The sequence below is a fragment of the Lagopus muta genome, chromosome 5, assembly GCF_023343835.1.
Source record: "Lagopus muta isolate bLagMut1 chromosome 5, bLagMut1 primary, whole genome shotgun sequence".
In the NCBI taxonomy this organism is placed as follows: Eukaryota; Metazoa; Chordata; class Aves; order Galliformes; family Phasianidae; genus Lagopus; species Lagopus muta.
The window spans coordinates 23,764,682-23,788,637 of record NC_064437.1 but is presented as its reverse complement, the minus strand read 5'-3'; the positions used below and the strand labels follow the sequence as shown (position 1 = coordinate 23,788,637).

Genomic DNA, 23,956 nt, shown 5'->3' with positions numbered 1-23,956 from the left:
TAAAACTATAAAAAAAAAAGCAAGTCAGCCTGGCTGTTTCCCCAGCAGTGCCAGCAGGCTCATTTTTCTTCCTCGAGAGTCGTTTGACCCATTCTTGTGCTTTTTTGCTAGGCTCACCAAGTCTGTGGGATCTTGTCTCTTAGGAAACATGGTTAGAAGGATAAGCAGTTCTGCCAAATTTTCTGAGGCCAGCATGGCCTGGTCATCTAAACAGCTTACAGTGTAAGCAGTAAGGTTTGTGAGATCACATCTCAACCCCTTGCAGTTTCCTCACTTTTCTTCCTTCTACCCCTGGTTCTTGTTGGGTCAAGTACTTCAGAACCTATGAACCACAGAAGCACGTAAAGAAGTTTAAGAAACCTATACTGGCATTGTACAGTTTATTTTTATTGCTTTTCAAATAGAAAAAAAACCACCATAGTTTGTCATGCATGCCGTATGCTTGCAGGGAGGGATTTATCTTCTGTTTGGTTACTCAAGTCAATGCACAAGTGAGATGGTTATGTGCATGATTACCACACTTGAATATGGAAAAGGTCAGAACTTCCTCCCTCACGTGCTCTGTGATTAGAGATCAGTGCTCAGTATAAACAAAGATGATGTTCTTTGTCACCCAACCCACATAAATTAAGAATTAGGGCTTCTATATATGATTTGTCTTAAAAGAATTTCAAAGGAAATCCTTTTGACTATTCACTGATGGAGGAACACACTCAGAGAGCCTGGACATACATTTAATGCAAAGGTAAAATCCAAATACAGTTGCTTTTCTTTTGGTAAAAGAGTAAATGCAGAATAGGATATTTGTTGTTTGCATTAGAGTTTATCCTCAGTGTGGGATGAAGGTTTGCAGAAACTAACTCACTGAGATTTGACACAAAGGCTTTGATCACAATGCACTAATTGGAGTTACCGAGCAAGAAACCAGAGAATTCTCAGTGAGCTAATCTTAAAGAAAGGAAACCAGAGTTTTTTTTTATTGTGAGACATTCACTGCCTTTCTGCTTTCAGGATGCACACCTGCCTTCAAGCTTGGAATGCTCTACCAAATTCAAGAAACGCTGCTATTCAGAAATTCAGCTGTTAGAAGATACTGGAAGCATACTCGGTGTCTTCAGTCAGTGACTAAAGTAAGTCTGATGAATTGTGGTTTTGAGCAGATAATCTAAAATTTTTTCTCCTTGATTTAGGTCTGGCTTCTGAATCTTTTCCAGAACATCAAGCACTAACTGGCTGATCACAGAAGAGGTAACTCATCTCCTCTTTTTTATTCCCCAAGACAAGTAAGCTCATGTTAGCAGCAAGGAAGTAAGTCCAGAGCACAGAAATGCTGGTGCATCCCTTTATTTGTGGTAAGGATTCTTTTTAAGTTTAAGTTGAAGACAGGCATCCACTCCACCCGAGAAACTTCAGCTCACTACGTTCTAACTCTTTCATTTTAGTACAGATATTCCATACTTATTGCTACACGTAAAGCAGAGCATTTCTACTTTGAGCAGAAACACTCTTTCCAAACAACTGCACTGAGCTGGTAATTGATCTGTAAAATGGATGCATCATCACCTGCTTCCCAGAAGCACACAGAAGCAAACACTGTTGCTACCAGCATTTTTGGGGCATACCTTGCAACAAGCACAGAGTAGCTCGAGTCCTCCTACACAGCTTTGCTTCAGCAACAAGACAAATGAAGTGAAAGACACCTCTTAAAAGGGAGGCCTAATTTTACCAATTTTAAAATGTAAAATTTTTAATGTTGCATGCCCACTAATTCAATTTGGTGCACATTACAAGGCATTGCCTTAAATGCAAGTAAAACCTTATCCCCACAAGGAGATAATTTATCGCATTCCTACAAAAACATAAGACTGTTTTGGCCTTATTCTAGATCTCAGGAAAGGAAGACTCCTAAGCATTTCAATTTTTTTTAGTTTCCTAGTAGACTTTTTTCCTAGCAGTAGTTGGTAAAAGTCACCAGGAGCATCAACCTAACTCCTTTGTAACCATCTGTCTATTTAGGTCACTGATACTGTGAAAGACCCCCACACCTCACCCTCACCCTGCAGCAATATCAGAACCACAGAGCTTAAGGATTGAACAGGGATTGTAAAGGGCTCTGCAGAGATCATCTCATTCCCGGAGGAGGACACCGGGCACCCGTTAGTCTCTCATCCATTCCTCGGAAAGGAGACGCTTCCGGCGCCCCATCATCTTCATCGCCCTCTGCCAGACCACAGACTTCCCGTCCTTCTCGACCTGCAGAGCCGAGAAGCAGCCACGGCCAGCTGCACGAAGGTCTTACCTGCTTCCTCACCCCGCTCTGTAACGCGAACCGCGGCTCCGCCACCGATCTGTCTTGCCTAAAAAGCACATCGCCATCCGCAGCGGCACTGCAGTCACGCAAGCTGTCCCGCCGTATCTCCATAAAGGACACGAGATGGTGCTCCTGAAGTTATATAGAACTGGGGGAAAGGAAGGAGGACACGCGCGGTCCCGTCTTACTCGCTGGCACTCTGAGCTGCAGCCCTACGCAAACCCCGAGCACAGAGCGCTTACCTGGGACCCCGAACGCTCGCCGGCTGGAGCCGACGAGGGGCTCCGCTGCGACCCTCGCTCCGCCTGCAAGACATACTTCAGTTTTAGCAGCCCTTCGTGCTGATTCTCACCTCCAGCAGCGCACAGGCTGAACAATACGGCCCCGTCTCGCTCGCTCCCACCGATGACGGCGGGAGGATCCGAAGCGCCCGCCGACAAACCCCGGGGGGCTGAATGCACTGCGCTGGGACTCGGGGAACCGAGCAGCGGCACCTACCGAAAATGAGATGGAAACCGGGCAGTGACAGTACTCCGGCTCCGAAAAGTCGGGAGAGCCCGGCGGCAGCCCTACACCGGTCCTAAAAACAGCGGTGAGAATATCGGACGGCTCCCCCCCTCCGTTGTCTCGTTACCTCCGGAACTGCGCACGTGTCGGGTTGATCCTTACTGCGCGCGGTCTCGCTACAGCCTGAAACAAAACGAAGCAACAACATAGAACGTTAAACAGAATCCCAAGGCTTCCTTTTAAAAGCCACCCCTCGCGTTGCTTTTCAGCCCTAGCAGCGTTACAGCAGGATGAAGAAACACAACCCGCTCCATCTCCCGCAGCCGAGGATCTCCGCGAACCTCCTCGCGAGTCCCAGCCGCCTCCGGCGGAGCTCAAGAGGCTTTGAGGCGAGCTCCGCCCCCGAGCTCCCGACGAGGCGCGACTGTGCGCGGCCCCGCGGCACCTGGCGCTCGTTAGCGAGGCTGGGTCTCGTTAGAGCCGGCCCGGGGCTCTGACAGCTCGACACGTGGGCTCCAGATCTGAATTACGGACTGAATTTACGCTTCAGATTACAGTTTGTTACGCGCTTCTCCTTCTCGCCTCGTTGTTGGGATCGTTAACAAGTTAAATAATCGTACCCGATTCAAACGGATCGCTTCGCATTTGACGCAAATGGGATGACACAGAGTGACGCGGTTTGGAGAGGTCCCTGCCACGTGCTTCATGTGCTTTCCCTCGCCCCTCGTCCAAAAAAAACCCCAAAAAACAAAAACCAAACCAAACCAAAACCTCAAAAACCAACCAGCAAAAGAACGTTTGTTAAACCTTTTGATCTCAGAGAAAACATGACTAAAGATGGTGGCGGAAGTACCAGAGCTGCAATGTGACCAATGGCCAAATGGGTGAATGATACCTGCCAGAAAATGACAGACAGGTGGATTAGAAGGAGAGCTTTGCAAACGCTTCTGTGCTGCACTGCTCTGGGTTACGTTCCCATGTCCTATAAATTGGTAGGAAGACTTTCTGTGAGATTTTAGTTGGACACAGGCACTATGAAAAGCCTACAGCGATGAAATGCATGTAAACTACGTAGCAGTTTCATTCTTAGGTTTAAATCCTGAGAGTTAGACTGCACTCATTTGTATTATTTATAATTGTAGAACTGCAAATGTTCTTATTGTACATTGTTACAGATATATTTTCACAGCCATCAGCAGAGATCCTGCCGAGACTGTGTGATATATTGCAGTGTGCTCTGGGAGAAGGAGCAGGTTTGGTGACGGGTCGTCTTGCAGCTTGCAAAAGGCTTCCGTTTACTCGAACATAATCAGGGAATTGCTCTGGGAGACAAATAACATAACAGCACAGGGCTTACAATTATTTGTGTGAGCTGTTGCTGCCTTAGGAACAGCAGCATATTCCAGTCAATGACGCAACAAACTTCCAGTCACTGAGCTAGCTGAAGTACACTGCGAGAGGACTTGGTATTTCTTTGAAAGAGCCTTTTGCTGGACTCTTGGAAAGTGCACCTGACGTTGCTTTTCTGATGGTCAGATGATAAGAAGAAAGGAGGAGCTGAACTTTGAGTTATGATTAATTGCATGCGAAAGGTGAGTCGAAAAGCATCTTTTGTATAATCCATACTCACTTAAATTTAATTAAAAAATAAACAAGTTATGAGGTTTTTTTTTTTTGTTAATGTACATATAAAATAATCATTTATAATCATTAGCTCAAGCAAGAGCACAGTTCTTTTTTAAATTGAATTTTGCCCAGAATAATTGATTAAACAGACAAACAACAAGTGAGGACTGAGGACGGACTGTCGCAATGCTAGGACACCAGATGACATCAAAGATCACAAAATAAGGCCATGCCTGTTCGATGGTCACTGGGGGTGGGTAGGTTAATGAATGTGGGAAGGTAATGAATGTGGAAATACAACCCATTTCGGAACAGTCAACTGGTGGAGCACTCTCGGAGAGTTATCGCGATGCTGCCCCAGCCTTGCCTATAAAGAATACCTCGCTTAATGGTAACAAAACTTTGCTGTTCAGTTTCTGCTCATTGATTTTTTAAAATCAGAACGCTGTATTACTGAATGAAAAAGTGCATCCCTCTGTTTTGAGCAGCAAGCGCTCCATTACTCATTTTTATTAAGTGCTTAATGACACGGGCTATTGGAGTAGTTTAACCTCAGCTTGTCTTGGGACGCGTAAGATAACCGGCTCTGTTCTTGCTACTGCCTCAGGAAATCTGAGCTGTGCTTAGATTGAGGGCGAAAGAAGTATAGAGAGGAAGAGCGTGGCTGTACCTAGGTTCATATATTTGTGATAATGGGTACATAAGCAATGTGATTTTTAGACATTTTTTTACCTCAGCGGTCAAAAGCCCATCAAAAGTGCTCAGCTGATCTGGCTGCTGAGGTAGCTGGCTCAAAGTTGGTAAAGGAGAGGCAGAGCGCCGTTTCGCTTCTCGTTCATATGGATGGTTTTCCTCCTTGCAATCTGAATGTGATGGGTGATCAGAAGACTATCTTCACAGGTGTTGTCTGTTATGCTTCTAGCAAGAGGTGGGTGTAAGGCCAGCATGTTGTTGCTACAGAAATAACGGTGCTGATGACATTGACGACAAGAGGCATGACGTATCTCGCCTACGCCTATCTCGTGAATCTTGCCTATGCCGCAGTCAAAATAGTGGATCCAGAATATGCAGCACGGGGTTTTGTACCTGTCCTTGTTATGCTTGAAGTATTACAAATGTTTTTGTAAATCTGACCATTATTAGTCAGGCTGGGAATCTGAGTGCACCTATATGTACTACCATCACTTCCTTGATTTGTTTCAATTAGCATCTGTTGATTTTGGGATTATATAAAACGAGAATGAGCTTCTTTGTGGTATCGTAGTGCCTAGACGCTTGTGTTCCATACCCTAATTAAACTGACCCTGTAAATCATAGAATCATAGAATCATAGAATCACCAAGGTTGGAAAAGACCTAAAAGATCATCCAGTCCAATTCACCTATTCCCAGTAGCTCCCACTAAACCATGTCCCTCAGCACAACATCCAGCCTTTCCTTGAACACCCCCAGGCTCGGTGATTCCACCACCTCCCTGGGCAGTCCATTCCAGTGCCTGACCACCCTTTCTGAAAAGTAATACTTCCTCATGTCCAGCCTGAATCTCCCCTGCCGTAGCTTGAAACCATTCCCTCTGGTCCTATCACTACTGACACGAGAGAAGAGGCCGACCCCCAGCTCACTACAACCTCCCTTCAGGAAGTTATAGAGAGCAATGAGGTCTCCCCTGAGCCTCCTCTTCTCCAGGCTGAACATTCCCAGCTCCTTCAGCCTCTCCTCATATGGCCTGTGTTCCAGACCCCTCACCAGCTTTGTTGCCCTCCTTTGAACACGTTCCAGGGCCTCAATATCTTTCTTGCAGTGAGGGGCCCAGAACTGGACACAGTACTCGAGATGCGGCCTCACTAGTGCTGAATATAGGGGAACAATCACCTCTCTGCTCCTGCTTGCAACACTGTTTCTGATGCAAGCCAGGATGCCATTGGCCTTCTTGGCCACCTGGGCACACTGTCGGTTCATGTTCAGCCGAGCATCAATCAATACCCCCAGGTCCATTTCCTCTACGCAGTCCTCCAGCCACACCTGTACACAGACACACAGACGCCTGTAGCGTCACCTGGGGTTGTTGTAGCCGAAGTGCAGGACCCGGCATTTGGCCTTGTTGAAACTCATCCCATTGGCTCCAGCCCAGCTCTCCAGCCTGTCCAGGTCCCTCTGTAGGGCCTTGCTACCCCCAGGCAGATCCACACTTCCAGCCAATTTGGTGTCATCTGCAAATTTACTGAGGGTGCACTCGATGCCCTCATCGAGGTCATCAATAAAGATATTGAAGAGGACAGGCCCCAGCACCGACCCCTGCGGAACACCACTCACGACCGGTTGCCAGCTGGATTTGACTCCGTTCACCACCACTCTCTGTGCCCGGCCCTCCAGCCAGCTCCTTACCCAGCCAAGAGTGTACCCATCCAAGCCTCGGGCTGCCAGCTTCTGCAGGAGAATGCTGTGGGAGACAGTGTCAAAGGCTTTGCTGAAGTCTAGGTAGACCACATCAACAGCCTTTCCCTCATCCACCAGATGGGTCACTAGATCATAGAAGGAGATCAGGTTGGTCAAGCAGGGCCTGCCCTTCACAAACCCATGCTGGCTAGGCCTGATCCCCCGCTCATCCCGCACATGCCGCATGATCTCCCTCAAGACAATCTGCTCCATAACCTTCCCTGGCACCGAGGTCAGGCTGACAGGCCTGTAGTTCCCCGGATCCTCCTTACGACCTTTCTTATAAATGGGAGTCACATTGGCAAGCCTCCAGTCTTCTGGGACCTCACCAGTCAACAAGGAGCGCTGACAGATGATGGAAAGCGGCTCGGCTATCACCTCTGCCAGTCCCCTCAGCACTCTCGGGTGGATCTCATCTGGCCCCATCGACTTGTGACAGTACAGCTGGAGCAGTAGGTCTCTGACTGTTTCTTTCAGAATCACAGGAGGGTTAGTGTGCTCCCCGGCCGAGATTACCAGGTCAGAGAGAGGAGTGTCCTGAGGATAACTGGTCTGACTTTTAAAGACAGACGTAAAGAAGGCATTCAGAACCTCCGCCTTTTCCTCATCCTCAGTGGTCACATTCCCAGCCTCATCCAGCAAAGAGTGGATATTCTCCTTTGTCCTCCTCTTACTGTTAATGTATTTATAAAAGAGTTTCTTATTCCTTTTCACCCCAGCGGCTAGGTTAAATTCAAGCTGGGCTTTTGCCTTTCTGATTTCACCTCTACACATCCTAACAACTTCCTTGTATTCATTCTGAGTGGCCTGTCCCTCTTTCCACAGGCAGTAGATTCCTTTTTCTCCCGGAGCCTCAAGAATAGCTCCCTATTCATCCACGCCAGTCTTCTTCCCCGCCGGCTCATTTTGCAGCTCAGGGGGACTGGAACTTCACTAACATGCCTGCTCATAACAAATAGTTAAGAAACCTGTTTTAATTTCCCTTCTTTGCTCGGATAGCTGCATTTTGAAGTTCATAACTAAAATTGGGCAGATTGTGTTTGACTCCATGCATGAGAGAGACTTTTATTGCTTGTCTAAGCAGGGCACCAACAGGCTTAAAATAGCAGAAATGAAATGCGAAAGGAAAAGGAAGTGCCACACTAATCTTTCACAGCTTTACATCAAAACAAGCAAGTCTCTATCAACAATTAGTACCGATTTTAAATTTTGTAAATCACAGTAATAATTACACTTAAAAGATAAGCTTATAAATGTAAGCATTGAGTTTCCTGCTCTCGGCTCTCATTTGAGAATTGCTTCCATTTTCATTACTTCATTGTCACTCTTGTAGACATGCACACACATCATCTGTTGACCTGGAAGCTGCTATTACATTCATGTAGGTTGGCTTTACAGTTACTTCAGGAACACGTTAGAAGGACTGGAAAGTCTCATCTTAGTACTGATTAAATGCTTTTCATTGGACTTGCCCGTTTACTTGAAATGTACTTCTTTTCCACCCTTTCCACTTCTGTGCTGTGAAGGAAATGTGGTTGCTAGAAATGAGTGAAACTTTAGTAGTGATGGTCTTTGTTCTGCTCATAAAGCCTAGGCAAGATAACTTTGAGAAACTACATTCAGTTTTTTGGGTGCAGTGTTTCTGTTTCACCCTCTAAGCAGAGCACTTCAGTGACACTGATGTACATTTATCAGGAAATAGAAGGGAATACAAAAAGACCATGAATGCTGCTTCTCAGGAATCTTTAACATCAACACTCAACAGTTGAATTTTCAGTGTTTGCTTTTCAATGTGTCAAAACATGGAATACATCTAGAACATCTGTTTGGTAACAGAGAGCAGGAGGTTATTGGTTTGGTTTTCTTGACCGTGCTCTAAGAAAATGCAATTCCTAGGCACGGCAGAACAGCATTTCAGGGAGATGCTGTGATGAACACTGTTCAGCTGGATGAGATGCACACTATTATGTGTTGATGACACGATGGTAAGAAATCTCACAGAATTACCTCCCTTAAAATAGCAGGTCAGATTTTCTATAAGTCATCCTTATAAGAACCCTTTGTTCCGTCATAATCTTGTAGCTTAGAAAAACAAATATTTTTTTTTAAGGTCTCCTACAGTCACGCATGATCTGTCAGGCCCTGGGAAATCACGAGCCAATTTTCAAGTCAGCACACTCTCTCTCCTTCCCACACCTTTCCACATTGGCAGGCCAATGTAACTGTCAGATATAAACAACTACGCAACACTTGGTCAGAGTGAGAAATACCTTAACATGGGTAAGATTCAGAGCTGTACAAAGAACAATGTCAATGGAACGGCAAAGTAGACAAGGACATAAGATTTTATTGTACATTTGATTTTGGCAGGATTTCAAAATACAATACAGAAAAGATAATTACAGAAACACGTTCAAGAGCAGCTTGACAATTATTTATTTCATTTTAAAATCATTTAGCTGCCTGCTGCATATGTGCTGTACAAATATGTTAATTTACATTTCAGTAGCAGGCAATGCCAAGTGTATCCATCACCACTACGATTGCTTGGAGAGGATCCACAACTTCTTGCATGTTATATTTTCTCAAATCCAAGTCCAGTTTAATTCTGTGGAAATAAGAGTGGTTTATCACTAAAATAGAGTGCTGTCACTGTAAAAACAGCAGACTAATTTTTAGGCACGTACCTTGAAACTGTCTTTATTCTTAGAGGAGTTACAGGAATAAAGGAAATCCCACTAATTCAAGTGTTTGTCTTCTGTTTCCACAAGCATTCTCTGCATCCATTTTGCACTTATGAGCTGTAAGAGGCTTTGAACACACGTAACAACTCTTGGCATGCTTCAGATTTCCTGAGAAAAGGTGAAAACAGCACAAACTTTAAGGTAACTTAAACTTAGAAATCTGTTTTGTTCAATAGAAAGTGGACATTTTTAATATACACCAAGCTTCTACCCGAAAGTACGGTGAAGCTGTTTTAAAACCAGCACGCTGACTACTACTGCTATCAAAATACATACACGGAGCATCACCTGAGACTTCAGAACATCCTAGAATCGAAATTCAAATATTAATAATTTCTCATCTGAGCTAATTTTGTTATGTTAGTGTATGTCTCTAACAAGTGGTACAGAGACACAAATCAGTGTTTTTGTGCATCTTCTTATCAAATCAAAGACTAACGCCGTGGTTAGAAGTGACTGAACAACCCAAGTGCTCATTTCTGGTGGCTTCATCAGATTTATTCAAGTTTATCCTATTTCTAGCATGGAACCCAGACTGCTCTAGTTGGTGATTCCATCCATAAGTATGAACAAATAAACTTTGGTTTTTTGTTTACTTGTTTTTTCCAAAACCAGGCTATGGCTCTGTTACGATACAATATGTCACACAAAGGCATAAATAGTATTGCTAGCTTTTACTGACAATATAGATTTTAACTTTACATGAAAAGTAATGGCAAGCTCTCAGAAGTAGGGATTTTTTTTTCTTTTTTTTTTAAAGCCAGCAACTAAACTTTACATAATGCAAAGAAACTGATAGAAATTCATCAAAAACCTTTTTCAACTAACAAATGCAACATATAATCTTGCAGGTATCGCAGGATCAAAAACTTGGTGTCATACTCTGAGTGACAAATCAAACACCACTGCATAATGACTGTTTTCACCACCTTGGAATTGCATTTTCCCACCAACAAAGTTTAGTTATAACAGGTAACAGATATTAGGCAAGAAGGAAAAAAAAAAACCCACAAATGGTGTTGTATATAACACCAAAACATGCTAGAATAGCAAAAAACAATGATAAAGTATTGAAAAGGAGACACCAGGTCTCACCAACGCTGTCTTTGGGTCCTTTGAAAGGATGGCCTTTCAAACAACAAGTCTTCGTGAAAATACTTCCTCCTTCTTCCAAAATTTTGTCCCCAGCTTTCCCTCTGTACATTTGCAGTAGTTTCAGTAATGTATCTATAGAATTATCTCCTTCATATACTGCTTGAGTGGTTCTTTCATACTGTTATACCAGAAAGAAATAAGAGATCTTCTAACCGATCTTCAAATTAATTTCCCAACTAGAAGAAAAAGCAAAATCCATATTCTTCCTGAGAAAATCTGTGGCTTGTCTGGCATCCATGTGACAAAAATCACTTTTGCACTTTGGGCTATTTTAAAATGCCACAAGCAGCTTCACTTTTTGCTTCCCAGCCACATGAAGTCCCCCAGAAATAGATTCTACATTTTAAATAATAATAATAATACATTAGAATGGGTATAGAATAATTTAGAAATAAGTTTAGCCTTAGTATTCTATTTTTTCCTGAAATAAGAAAAAAAGAATTTGAATATAGATATCTGTTGAATGGATGTAAGATTGAAAACCTATGTTTGACAAGTTTACTTCTTGCCAACCCTTCTTGATATTTTATCCAATCAAAGAGGGAAGGAAAGTGTCAAAACTAAATACTTCCCCTTTGCAGAGCGTGTCTGAGACATCACAGACTACAGTTTCACACCTAATGTACCAGCTGAGGCATGCGGTAAGAATGAAATACATCTCTTCACATCCCTATTCAAAATATTTTATATAGGCACCAAAATTAGTCTGGAGCTATTTAACAGATCTAAAGAAAAAAAGCAAACACCCAAACTCTTAATGCTGCTTATTTAGGAAGGAGAGTGTATGGGAACTGCTGCACCATGGCCTGGACCTCTGATTGATCACCTGAGGCCAGCACTGAGTCAGCTGCAGGAGTACAGGTGAAGGCAATTCACCTGTGTGACTGGAAGGGATGGAGCCTGGCTGCACCTCTCCTAGACCCCATTTAAGGGCTGACTGCCACTGAGTAACGTTCTCTTTCTGGAGAGTGCTCTTCTTGGAGTTTTTTCTGTGAGCCTACATTGTGGGTGAGCGTTTTTGGTTGTTTCTGATTATTCCTTTCCAGTGTGATAATCTTCCTAGCTATATATGGTTTGTGGATACCAATTTAACTATTTTATTTTGTATGTTTGTTGATTATGTATCTAAGTAAATCAAAGTCTTAAAGAATGTGGTCATACCTCTCCTGTCTTTACTTCACCTTATATCCCATACTAGAGCTCACTTATTTCAATACATCTGAACAGCTTTAAGATACGTTCTGAAGAAAGTATTCATTAAGCTATTAGTATTTAAGTAGGTGAAAGCCAGTTAAGATAAAAATGTTCTTAAAAGAACGATAGAAACACACACAAACATCAGAGGTTAAATTTTAAATAGTAACATTTTAGGGGAAAGATAAGGAAAAAAGGACTATGACTTCTAAGATGAATGCCTCAGCAAGGAAAGGCGAAATGGAGCCAGACTGATTTCTGTGTCCTGCTGTGGTTACCCTTACACAGTTACCTTTACACCCTTAATATACTGTGGAGTATGGTTCTGTTGTAAGTTATATGGTTTTAACCATCATTTGAAATAGCAGTTTTCCAACAGAGAACAACAAACAATATCCTATACATATATAAGTACCTGAATTTTTATTGTTTGTTCTTCCATTTTCTGGAACATCTTCTTTACAATGAATCTTCTGACTGTAGCCTGCACAATAATAGTTTTTTTCCTGGGTTTTTAAATATATCATTCTGTGGTGTTTTACAATCAGGTGGGATTGGTACCGCTGCTGTAAGACAACAGTTGCTTTTTTTATAGCTCCCATGCTGTGATTTAGCTTTGTGTATTAAGTTATAGGCTTGTAATGTAATAGCTGCTCTTTTAAGTCGTGCGAGTTTTCTATGTTGCACAGCCATCTGAAGAAAAGGCCTAATCTTCCTTGTGGCACGTATCTCCAGTCTTGCTAGTTGTTCTGGAGGATCAGACTGGGGAATCTCCAGATGCCGCTTCCTACCTCTATGATTCCCTAATGCCCACGTATGTATATTAAACTGTCCTTTTTTACTAGGTCCGATTTGAAGGCTGCTTGTATTGTTGTCGCAGCTTTGCTTAATTCCCTCAGCTGTTTCCTCACAGTCATCCCACAGTATGCAGACTGCAAGACTAGCACAGCTGCCTTTGTCTTTAGATAAAGTGCACGTTGTTGTTTTTTTTTCGTACGGTAAGCTGTAAAGTATCTCTGCATCACTAGAGTGGATTGCCTTAGTTTTTTAAATTTTAATTGATTGACATGCATTCTGTAATAGGACTGAGTAATTGTTGCAAGGTTGGGCTTCCTTTGAATCTTTTTTCTTGCTGAAGTATGTACTACACAGTTCCACAGCTCCGTGTACTCCTGCCGGTTTTTTTGGCTTATGACGCTGGCTCTGTAACACCTTTGGATAGTGAGTGCAGCATGGTTCACAAGTCTGAGCATTTTCAGAGCCATGAATTTTCTGAAGGCAGATTGTATTGCAGTTGCAGCAGAACATTGTCTTTGAATTTGCTTTTGAACCTGGTAACTGTGAAAAGCTGCTTGTAAAGTAAGCAGACTGCTCTTATCTTTAGGAAGGTCAGACTTTGCCTTTACTAGTCTTGCAAGTTCTGTTTTTCTCTTACAGCATGAGCTCTAAAAGCTGTTTGAATTTTGACAGCAGCTCAATGTTCAAGCTTAAGCTTTTTGTGTGCCTTATGATCCCTGTCGGCTGCCTGTATGCACACTGCTGGTTTTCTAACTTGCAGGAACTTCTGCCTCTGACAGAACTGCCTGTGGTATGCACAGTAGTGTTTCTGAATGACAACAGTAGATAAATAATGTGCCCTGGTCCTCCTCATTTGATACTGTGCCTGGAGAAATACTGCAGTCTTCCTTCACCTTTTTATTTGCTTCTTGACAAGATAGCCTCAAACTGCAGCTTGAATTCTTATGCAATCTCTCTTCATTTTCCTGTAATCTTCCTTAAGTTGAAGAGCATATCTACGAGACTGATACCTTTACTGGACATAAAGTGGTGCTTCCCTTAAGGCACAGTAATACCTACAAGCTTGTCTCATTTTTACATAAGCTTGAATTTTCACTGTAGCATTTCTCAATTTTTAAAATCTCTTTCGGATGACATAAGCACGGAAACATGACTGAATTTTTAATCACAGATCTCAATATGTGAGCTGCTTTCCTAGCTTTCCTTCCTCTGTAGGCAGACTGAAGGACAATGGCAGCCAGACGCATCTGGAAAGATGAGGCTGCTTTTTTAGAAGTGACATGTGCCCTATACCAAGCTTGAACTACAGAAGCAGCGTTTTTCATCTCTTTGTATATTTTTACTTGTTGGTATTTTCCTCATATGTGACTGCAATAAAGTGACAGTTTTTTTTAATAGTAAAAATTTGTTTCTTTAATTTTCCACAGTGGTTGAACAACACAAGCTGCTTTTGTTTGCCTGTATGATATATGTGCTTTCTTGCCTCTAGAAGCAGCTTGGAGAAGTACTACTGCTGCACGCTTTTGCAAATAGTTCTTTCTCATTTTTCCCTGATTTATAAGCTCTGTAATACTGCTGACTGGTCACTATTTGTGTCCTGTATTCCTTGTAAATACACCTAGCTGACACCTGTGCCAAGGCTGAATCTTGATAATGCTTTGCTTAAAACTGTTTCATCTCGCTGTGAGTCCTATGCCAAGACTGAATGACAAGGGCAGCTCTTTCCTTTAGCCAGTTTTGAAGATTGCCATTTTCTGAAATACCTCTGGAGCACTAAAGCTGCTCTAATTTTCTCTTGAACTTTGTGTGTTCTCCATTTTCTGAACGCAGATTGTACAGTGAGTGCTGAAGACCTTAAGATTTTGTATCTTTGTCGATCTTCCTTTGCCAGTTTAGATGCATGCAGATGATTCTGAATTGTAACAGTAGCCCAAAGAATTTGTTTTTATGCAGTGATAGACAACAACATCCTTATCCTTTGTACAAAAATAACATAGTATCTTAGCTGTAAATAACTTTTTCTTGCCGAGTATCTCCTCCAAAAAGCCTACAGGGAAAAATAGAAAATTAAGAATTTTCTTATTATATTAGTATAGTAAAGCTCTTGACCTCAGATGTTTTAAAGTTTCTGTATTCCTACTTAACCCACAGAGCACTGGAGCCAGCTGCCCCCAGATATTGTGGAGTTTCCTGCTATGGAGATATTCAAAATCCACCTGGATGATTTGCTGGGCCACCTGCTCTGGGAACATGCCTTACCATGGCAGTTGGACTGGAGGATCAGACTGGGGGATTTCCAGAGGTCACTTCCTACCTTTATGGTTCTTTAATGCCCAGATATGTATATTAAAAACAAACAGTTTTAAAGCTAATTGCTTAAAATAGCAAAGATTGAAGTACTTTATATTCTGGAAAGAAAAAAAAAAAATAGAATTACCCTGTCAACAAAAGATTACATATCAAAATACATACGTGGTTCCACTAAAATGTCTTATCTGACACAACCTGAGACCATCACTTCCCATCCTGTTGCTGTTACCCAGGAGCAGGGGCCAACCCCCATCTCACCACAGCCTCCTTTTAGGCATTTTGCGTAAGCAGTAAGGTGTCCCCTGAGCTCCTCTTCTCCATCCCTGACCCATGCCATTCCCTGAGCCACTCCCCATTATGTTTGTGCTCCAGACTCCGCACAGCCCTGCTGCTCTTCTCTGGGCACACTCTAGGGCCTTGATGTCTTTTTCTTTTTTTGTAGTGAGGGGCCCAGAACTGAACTCAGAACTTGTTGTGCAGCCTTTCCAGAGCCTCATCTGCTCTCAGTGACTTGGATGTTGCCATGCAGCCTTGCAGAGGTGCTGGGGGGAGCTGCTTGTGTCCTTGACCTCTTGCTTGCAAGTAATTCCAGCCCAAAGTACTGATTTCCTAACTCAAGAGCTCTGAGCCCACAGCTCCTCATGTTGCAGCTGTGGGACTGCTAAAGTCCACCCAACAGAAGGCAGCCATCCAAACTGCTGCAGGGCTCTGGCCCTGCCTCCCATGCTGTGCCAGATAAAAGCTTTTCTCTTGGTAGGAAACGCCTCAAAGCCACAGATCCTCTCCTCCCACAGCTCCCACTCCAAGCTCTGAGGCACCGCGGGCTGCACAGGTAAGCGAGGACAGATGAAAAAGCTCCAGGTGTTGCATGGGGCCAGACGGCCTAGGATCGTAACATGGCACCTTGACAGCCTCTCTCCCACCCGCAGGACACCATGGTGCGACGTGTGGCTGTGGTGGGCGCAGGCATCAGCGGGTTGGCAGCCATCAAGTGCTGCCTGGAAGAGGGGCTGGAGCCCGTCTGCTTCGAGCTGAGTGAGGACATCGGGGGGCTCTGGCGCTACACGGTGAGGGGCTTGGGCTGCGTGCTCTTCTGGCAGTCTGGGGCTAGGAGAGAGTTTGGGGAGTGGTGGCTGCAAGAGCCACTCAAGTGGAGGAAATGATCACGTTAAAACTTACGGTAGGGGGTGAAGACATCAGGTTAGCTCTGGGCAATGGCTAACCAGCTCTTAAGTGCCTGGAGAATGCTCTCCTCACGGCCCCTCGGGGCATATTTGCACTCATAGGGGTCAGTTGGTTACTATACTTGATGGCTTTGGGGTGTTCCTATGGGCTCTGCCTGGGGTCGCCCATACGTTCTATCACTAGAAAGCTGAGGAGTTGGTTTAATTTTTAACCCAGAGTATTTTTGGAATGCAAAAGCACTGTACAGAGTAATTTCAGCAAGATACTGATCTGGGCTTGCTGATTCTAGGATCGGCTGGAACATGGACACCTCCAGCCCCAGTGAGACTCTTATTTTGACAAGAGTAATTCTATGTAACACTTAGAATTTGGTGGGGCTTTCTTCCTTTTCTTTTTCTTTTCTTTTGTTCTGATGCAAATAACCTTCTGTTCTTCAGTTTCCTTCAAGCTCCCTTGGATGTATTTTTAACCAAACTTTTGCAGCAGAAAAGACAGTTTTGTGGCAGTTCTGCGTGGGTGAAACACTGTTTTATTAATTACCCCTGTGGCTTATTAAAGATGTGGTAAATGTTGCACATCTGCTCCATTCTGCCCACTGAGCAGGTGAACCTGCAGTGAGGATGTCACCCAAAATTTGCTGTCCCCTTGCTGCAGGTGCATCCATCCCCTAATACCACCTGGGCAAAGCTGGGGATGTAAATCCCAGCCAGAAAAGTCAGCAGCTGCTCTGAATGCCCTGGTGTCCAGACAACAGTGCTGGATCATCTTGTACACAGGACATCTGAGAGTTTGGCAGGGATGTGATCCTTGCTATGTCACAAGATTGTTGGCCAGCAGGCCAGATGCAGAGCAGATTTAGGACAAAGTATTTTTCTTAGCTGCTGATGTTGCCTGGATTTTTTTTCCCTTTTGAGTGATAAGTCTGCAACGTCCCCTGTGTGCTCCAGCTAAGCAGAGGGAAATATCACTTTGAACTCTGCAAGTGATGTTTATAAGAAGCAAGGCCTGAAGTTGAAAATAGCAGCTGTGTGTTTGCGCAAAGCTGAGCACAGACATCAACAGAGCTGATCTTTCTATAAGGTAAATGCAGAAGATATTATACTGAGTAGAGGACTCTGAGGTTATAACAGGGATGTACTGTATATGGCTCTTCAGGATGAGCCCACAAAGCCTGTGAGCATATGAGAAAGGTAAGCAGTGGGCTAAGGATGACCCTCTGGGGTGCTCAGTGGCCTCGTTTCTAGGTTTGGTTGGTGAAGCTGAGTGGAAGGACAGGCTGGGAATTACATGGCCAGGAAAGGAGGGCATAGAAAGCATTGGAGGAGGTGGGTGAAGACATTGCTTTGAGAGCCAGATATTGTGGTTCAGGTCTCCAAAACTGAGATTCTCCTAGCAGTCATGACATTGGGTGAGGTTATATCCAGACTAGTTTAGCATTTTCTTGCTTGTGGCTTATGACTTTCTGGGGTGTCCATAACTGACCCCTCTAATCAAAGCCCTCTCCCCTCCCTCCAGGAAAAGCCAGAGGAAGGCAGAGCTAGCATCTACCGCACTGTCTTCACCAATTCCTGCAAGGAGATGATGTGCTACCCTGACTTCCCCTTCCCCGACGACTACCCCAACTATATGCACAACACAAGGCTCCAGAAGTACATCCGTGACTACGCACAGCATTTTGACCTTCTCCAGCACATCCGCTTTAAGGTAGGTGGGATGGACATTGCTGCTGTGTCTCAAAGAAAATCCTGGGATAGACATCCTGGGGGAGAAGCTTGCTAGTTTTGTTAAATTGGGTCTCACCAGATTCTGGTTTGGTTGTGTCAAATAAACAACCAATATGGAGAAACCACTACTACTGGGATGGAAAATCACATGGAATGGGAGGACACCGGTGGTTTTTCTCCATCCAAAATAATTGCCAGGTCTGTGACATTGTGTCTGGTGGGGACAAGGACAGAGCATGCCTGGCTGCAGTGGGTCTCCTGGAGTGCTTTCTACACCTTTATCCCTTTCCTTTAAGACCACAGTCACCAAGATAAGGAAGCGCCCTGACTTCAGCGCTACGGGGCAGTGGGAGGTGGTTACACGGAGAGACGGGAAGGAAGAGGCAGCGGTTTTCGATGCTGTTATGGTTTGCACTGGACACCATGTCTGCCCAAACCTCCCCCTTGCCCACTTCCCAGGTAAGCTAAATGAACTTGATTCAGCATCACGCAGCCAGGTGTGCACTTTACATTCAAATGTTGGATGGTTTTTGGTTTTGTTTTTTTTTTTTTTCCAGCATCAAAGATTGGTGTTGGGGTGAGCTCTGTTCAGGAGATCAAAACTTTTTTTTTTTTTTAAGACAAAAGACTGTATCCAAACCATGTCAAAGCAGGGGCATTTTTACTGGAGGCAATGCTAATGTTTCCTGGAAAAATTATTGCAGGGTGTTTCCATTTAATAGAAGTTTCTTCACTAAAGGGTTTCTTAAGGCACTTCTGTTGGCATTTTTCCATGGTTTCTGGTACAAATGCTGTGTGCGAACTTTGCCTCTGCTTACAGGATCAGCAGTGGGAGAACTTCCTGTGATGAGAAGTATTTGGTGCTGGGGGTCTGTTTGGAGGAGGTGAGGTCTTGGGAGGCTGGGAAAACTCCCATTGTGTCCTTTCTCACCTTCCGTTTTAAAAATTGAAGTTTTCCTATCACTGGTGCAAAGGCACAAAGACACACCAAGCGGATGGACCGTGGCTGGTCTGGTGTCTCAGGGTGATGCTGGGTTGTACCTTTAAGGAACACAAATACCACACAAAGTTATCCTGTTCTCGCATGCTCCTCCCTGTTTAAATATTGAATGAATCCAGAGACGAAACCTTTCTGCAGCTTTCCAGCATCCCTCTGCTGTGAGCAACTCCCAAACATGCTCTGGCAATGCCTGCAGGAGTGGGAGCAACCAAGGTTAACACAGACACGCTTCTTCACTGATGACTTATCCCTTTTTGTCTTCCTGCTCCCAGGGATAGAGAAGTTTAAAGGCTCCTACTTACACAGCCGAGAGTACAAGGAGCCAGAAAAGTTCAGAGGGAAGAAGGTGCTGGTGATTGGCTTGGGCAACTCTGGCTGTGACATTGCTGTGGAGCTCAGCACTGTGGCCTCGCAGGTATGGAGACCTGAACCAGAGCTGGTTGGAGCTGGTGGCCACCACGGGGGTGACTCACCCCTGTCTCATCATCCCCCAGGTTTACCTGAGCTCCCGAAGTGGCTCCTGGGTGATGAGCCGTGTCTGGAACTTTGGCTACCCCTGGGACATGCTGCTCATCACCCGTTTCTGGACATGGCTGGACAACTTTCTCCCCAAGGCAGTCAGTGACTGGCTCTATGTCAGGGGCATGAACCAGCAGTACAAACATGAGGACTTTGGCCTAATGCCGGTGGATGGGTAAGCATGAAGCCATCTGTTCTCAAAGCCACCATAAGTGCTGGTCCCAGGCAGAGTGGAATCTAGCCTGTCCAGGGCCAGCAGCAGGGGCTAACTCAGACTTTTCCCTTGCAGAGCATCCCGCAGGGAACCAGTGTTGAATGATGACATCCTGAGCCGCATCACCTGTGGTGTGGTGCTGATAAAGCCAAATGTGAAGGAATTCAGAGAAAAGTCAGTCTTGTTTCAAGATGGGACTGTGCAGGATGACCTCGATGTGGTTATCTTTGCCACTGGCTACTCTCACTCCTTTCCTTTCATGGAGGATGAATCCATCATCGAAAGCAGGAACAAGGAGATTAACCTCTACAGATGCATTGTTCCTCCTCAGCTAGAGAAGCCAACCATGGCAGTCATTGGGTTGGTCCAGTCCTTTGGATCCGCCATCCCGACAGCAGATGTCCAGTGCCGCTGGGCGGTCAAGGTGTTTCAGGGTAGGTGAATGAGCTAAGGTCCCTAAATGGGAAGAAGCATTTCCCATCAGCAATATACAGGTTCAAGCTAAAAACGAGGGCAGTGCATGAGTGCAGGAAATACCAGTAACTGGTTCTCCTTGGGATGGGCTGCCTTGCATCATGGGGAATAAGTCACTTATTGACCAGCTGCAGATGTCAGTGAGGTCCCTGTGATGGGACAGCTACCTGGGCATCACCACGCATCCTAAAGGAGAGGGCAACCTGTTTTATTACAACCCCAGTGCCCAAGTTTGATCCAAACTCAGATCTTGACACCAAAGGGAAGAGAAAAGTGCCCAAGGATTCAGTTGACCCCTACAAACCCCACCTGCTGCAGGAGGGATCTCATGGGCATCCCACCTTTGACACTCTTCCTGCTCTTCCAGGGCTCTGCAAGCTCCCCTCGGTCAGTGAGATGCTGGAGGACATAGAGGAGATGAAGAGGAATAAGATCAAATGGTATGCGTACTCATAGGACACTGCCCAGGAAGGAAGAGGAAAAGACTTGCTGTCATCTCAGCCTGGGTGGGATGGATGTGGGCATGGGGAGGGCTGCAGCAGGGGCAAGTTCCTTGCAAGGAGACCCTTCTGAACTACTCTGTTCATGTCCCAGATGAGCAAACCCACAGGGACCAACACAGGAAGGTCCTACCCAGTTTCCTTTGTGTCAGTTCTCAGGTTTCCAACTGCCTCAGGGCTGTTGAATTGGGTGAATCTGTGCAGAAAATCTATAATGGTAAGATTTCCCATCTGAAAATGCTGCTTTGCAGCATTTGTAGAGTGTTATTGGTCTGAAAAAAACATTTCTTACGTGCACAGAAAGTGAGGCCCCAGCGAAAACAGAGCATTCCCTCATTCTTCAGTAACATTTTTTTGTTTCATAAAGTACACAAAGGTCTTGTTTACCCTCCTATTTGCACGTGTCTCGTATTATAGTGAAGCAATACTTGACAAATATCAATATGGTCAAAGCTGAATATGGCCCAAGCAATGTTTTATGTTGTTTTTAGAAACTGTTGCACTGCAGGAAGTTCCAAAGCACAGAGCTGCAAGGGCAGCCAGATTCCTTCACCACCACCACCAGCAGCAGTGATGTGTGGCCATGCCCCAAGTGCTCCCCAGTTTTAGGGGATGGCAGGGACAAGTGCCACCTTCCCTAGACTGACATCATCCCCCTTTTCAAGGCTTTGTGGGAGAGCAGATTTCCCAGCCCTTGCCTTAATGTCATGGGAAAAGACTGCTGCCGAGCACAGAAAGCTGTCTGTGTTCTCTGCCAAATCCCTGTGCTATTTTGACCGTGCACTGAATATGTCTAAATTTAAGGAGGATTTCCTCCCTGCCCATCCTTGTTGCTGTTACAGGGTCTCCTCAAGCAACAAGAACACAAAATGTCATGTTGAGAGAAATAAGGAGAAGATCTAAAGCAGTCTCTCTCTTCCTCTACCTTTCTATCAAAGGTTCAGGAGAAGTGACACGCTGCAGACTGATTACATCACCTACATGAATGAGTTGACCTCAGACATCGGTGCGAAGCCTAACCTGCTCAAGCTCCTGCTGACAGACCCACTACTGGCCCTCAAGGTCTTCTTTGGCCCCTGCACCCCCTACCAGTTCCGCCTGACAGGGCCAGGGAAGTGGAGTGGAGCCAGGAAAGCCATCTTCACTCAGTGGGACCGGACAGTGAAGGCCACAAGGACACGTGAAGCCCCCCCTGCTACCACTACACTCCCCAGCCTGCTGGTGCTGGGGATGCTCTTCCTCCTGCTTCTCCTCCTCCTCACTGTGCTCTACTGGTAGGGGGATGGGGAGGGCTGCAGGCTTACCAAGTGGCTTCTGTGTGCAGGATACTTCCTGCTGGCCATTGTCTGTGCTCCTGCCTTACTCCCTGCCCAGATAATTCTTCAAGAGCTCCCCTATATATAATATACAGCTATACAAATCAGTGTAACCTTGGTGCCTTGTGAATTTGGGACCTTTCTCAGATGTGGCTTCAATTCCAACTTTTCCTACAGTTTTTTTTTTTTTTCTATAGTGGAGGAATGGAGATAACATGTTTGCCTGTTCATTAAATGTTTTGGTGTAAAATGTATGCTCTGGGCTAAATTGGCTTGCCTGCACTTCTGAGCTGTGAGAGGTGCCTGGGCTAGGCAACATCCCAACCTGCTAATGTGGCTTTAGCAGAGCAGAGATGTGCCCAATGTTTCATTTGATACCAGCTTCTACTCTTTCTCTGCTCATTGCGTGATGGATTATTTGATGTGTGTAGAAGCAGTAACCACCTGTGGTGCTTCTGGAGCCATCAACAGTCTGCTCTAAAAAGGGTTTTTCAGCTGGCATTTTGCGCCACCACTCACTCCTCCCTTCCTCAGTGGGATGGGGGAGAGAACTGGGGAAAAAAGAAAACCAAACAAACACAACATGTAACTCAGGGGTTGTGATAAAAACTTTACAAAGTGTTTACAAAGACAGAAAGGGAAAAAAAGGATTATAGTTATAATTATTTTATACATGTATGTGTACACATGAATATATACATGAAACAAATGAGGCATTAGCAATTTCCCCACCGACCGACCTCTGCCTTCCATGATGCCATATAGTATGGGTTATTCCCTTGGCTATTTGAGGTCAGCTGTCCTGATTCTATCCCTGCCCACCTCCTTGTTTCCGTCCCCCAGCCCCTTAGTCAGGACAGCAAGAAGCTGAGAACAAAAATATCCTTGGCTCTGTGCAGTGCTGCTCAGCAACAGCTAAAGTATTGCTCAGTAATCAATGATGGCTCCCTCCTAAAGCCAAAATGCAGCATCAGACCAGATGCTGTGAAGGAAAAATCAGTTCTGTCTCAGCTGAAATGTGGATACACTTCTCATTTCAGATGAGAGGAAGTTTTTGCTCTTCATTTAGCAGTGTGAATTTTATTGCATTTTGTGATCAATACATGCTCTGGGCTGCAAGCTGAGCCAGGCATTGGGCTTGATGTGGGAAATTACTTTAACTTGAGTGTTAACAGCAAAATACTTTAACTGATACAGATAATAAAAACAATTACTCATTCAGGTGTGAATTCCAGACAGCCCTTACTCTTTGCTTATTGCTGTACGTAGAAAGTAAGAGTTGGTTATGACATCTCTATGGGCACAAAACTTCACTCTAGGGTGAAGCCTGGTATAAAACATCTGAATGCACTCTTGATGAGCAAAAAGATGGACTGGTGGTTTCATCGTGAGGACCATGGCCATGTCCCACTTTCTAGGTGATTCTGAGTGCAGGGTGTAGTGTAGCTGATCCCTGGTCAGAAGAGATGAGTCTTGGCTTCAGTCTTCCCTGACCTGTTATTTACTCTCTGCTAGGTTTGCTCATAGCAAACAGATTTAAAAGCCTGTGCCCAGACAGGTCTGAAGTCCAGCAGGCTCAGCCTGGCTTATCCTTGTCTGGTTCAAAGGCTTTCGAGATGCAACCAGGAACAGTTTTTGTGTGTCTCCTGCTGTAGGTTGGATGGATTTCCCCCTCAGTACATTGGGTGAGGTGAGGTTATGCCTTGAGAGCCTGCATAAAAACTGAGGGAAAGAGGCTTGGAGGCTGATGTAAGGAGGGGGTGGATGGGGCTGGGAGCTGGGCGGAGAGTTGCAGGAGGGCTGGGAGATGGGGAACAGCATCTCAGGGGGCAGATGGCATGTCTGGAGCTGGACAGGCTGTAGGAGGCTGCAGCAGGAAAACCTTGTGCTGGTGGGCCCGACCTCAGGTACCTCCTATAATTCTGCCCTGAAGCTGCAGAAAGC

General features: G+C 44.9%; 1 protein-coding gene across 7 annotated transcripts; it reads left to right on the top strand.

Moving 5' to 3' along the window:
• Positions 1-4,302: 4,302 nt before the first annotated feature.
• Positions 4,303-23,233, top strand: LOC125693261 (dimethylaniline monooxygenase [N-oxide-forming] 3-like). 7 transcript variants are annotated; one of them, XM_048944947.1, is made up of 17 exons: positions 4,303-4,410; positions 9,651-9,764; positions 10,475-10,595; positions 11,360-11,419; positions 11,551-11,786; positions 12,662-12,786; positions 14,922-15,072; positions 15,523-15,619; positions 15,838-15,912; positions 16,010-16,147; positions 17,781-17,969; positions 18,286-18,448; positions 19,262-19,404; positions 19,484-19,683; positions 19,798-20,156; positions 20,564-20,636; positions 21,635-23,233. In XM_048944947.1, exons 7-17 carry the CDS (start codon positions 14,966-14,968, stop codon positions 21,972-21,974), a joined length of 1,884 nt encoding a protein of 627 aa, XP_048800904.1. In that variant the 5' UTR covers positions 4,303-4,410; positions 9,651-9,764; positions 10,475-10,595; positions 11,360-11,419; positions 11,551-11,786; positions 12,662-12,786; positions 14,922-14,965; the 3' UTR covers positions 21,975-23,233. The 7 variants fall into 7 exon arrangements, with proteins under 7 accessions (XP_048800904.1, XP_048800908.1, XP_048800907.1 ...); XM_048944949.1 differs by lacking the exon at positions 4,303-4,410 and adding an exon at positions 4,725-4,835; XM_048944951.1 differs by lacking the exon at positions 11,551-11,786.
• Positions 23,234-23,956: the final 723 nt, after the last annotated feature.

What these genes read in the sequence shown, in the direction of transcription:
- LOC125693261 (XM_048944946.1), top strand. Translation starts at nt 4,727, where the DNA reads ATGAATGTGGAAATACAACCCATTTCGGAACAGTCAACTGGTGGAGCA. An exon ending in AGACTGGGGGATTTCCAGAG is followed by an intron (nt 15,073 to 15,522) that starts GTCACTTCCTAC and finishes CTTTTTTTGTAG; the next exon opens with TGAGGGGCCCAGAACTGAAC. An exon ending in AAGAGGAATAAGATCAAATG is followed by an intron (nt 20,637 to 21,634) that starts GTATGCGTACTC and finishes TTTCTATCAAAG; the next exon opens with GTTCAGGAGAAGTGACACGC.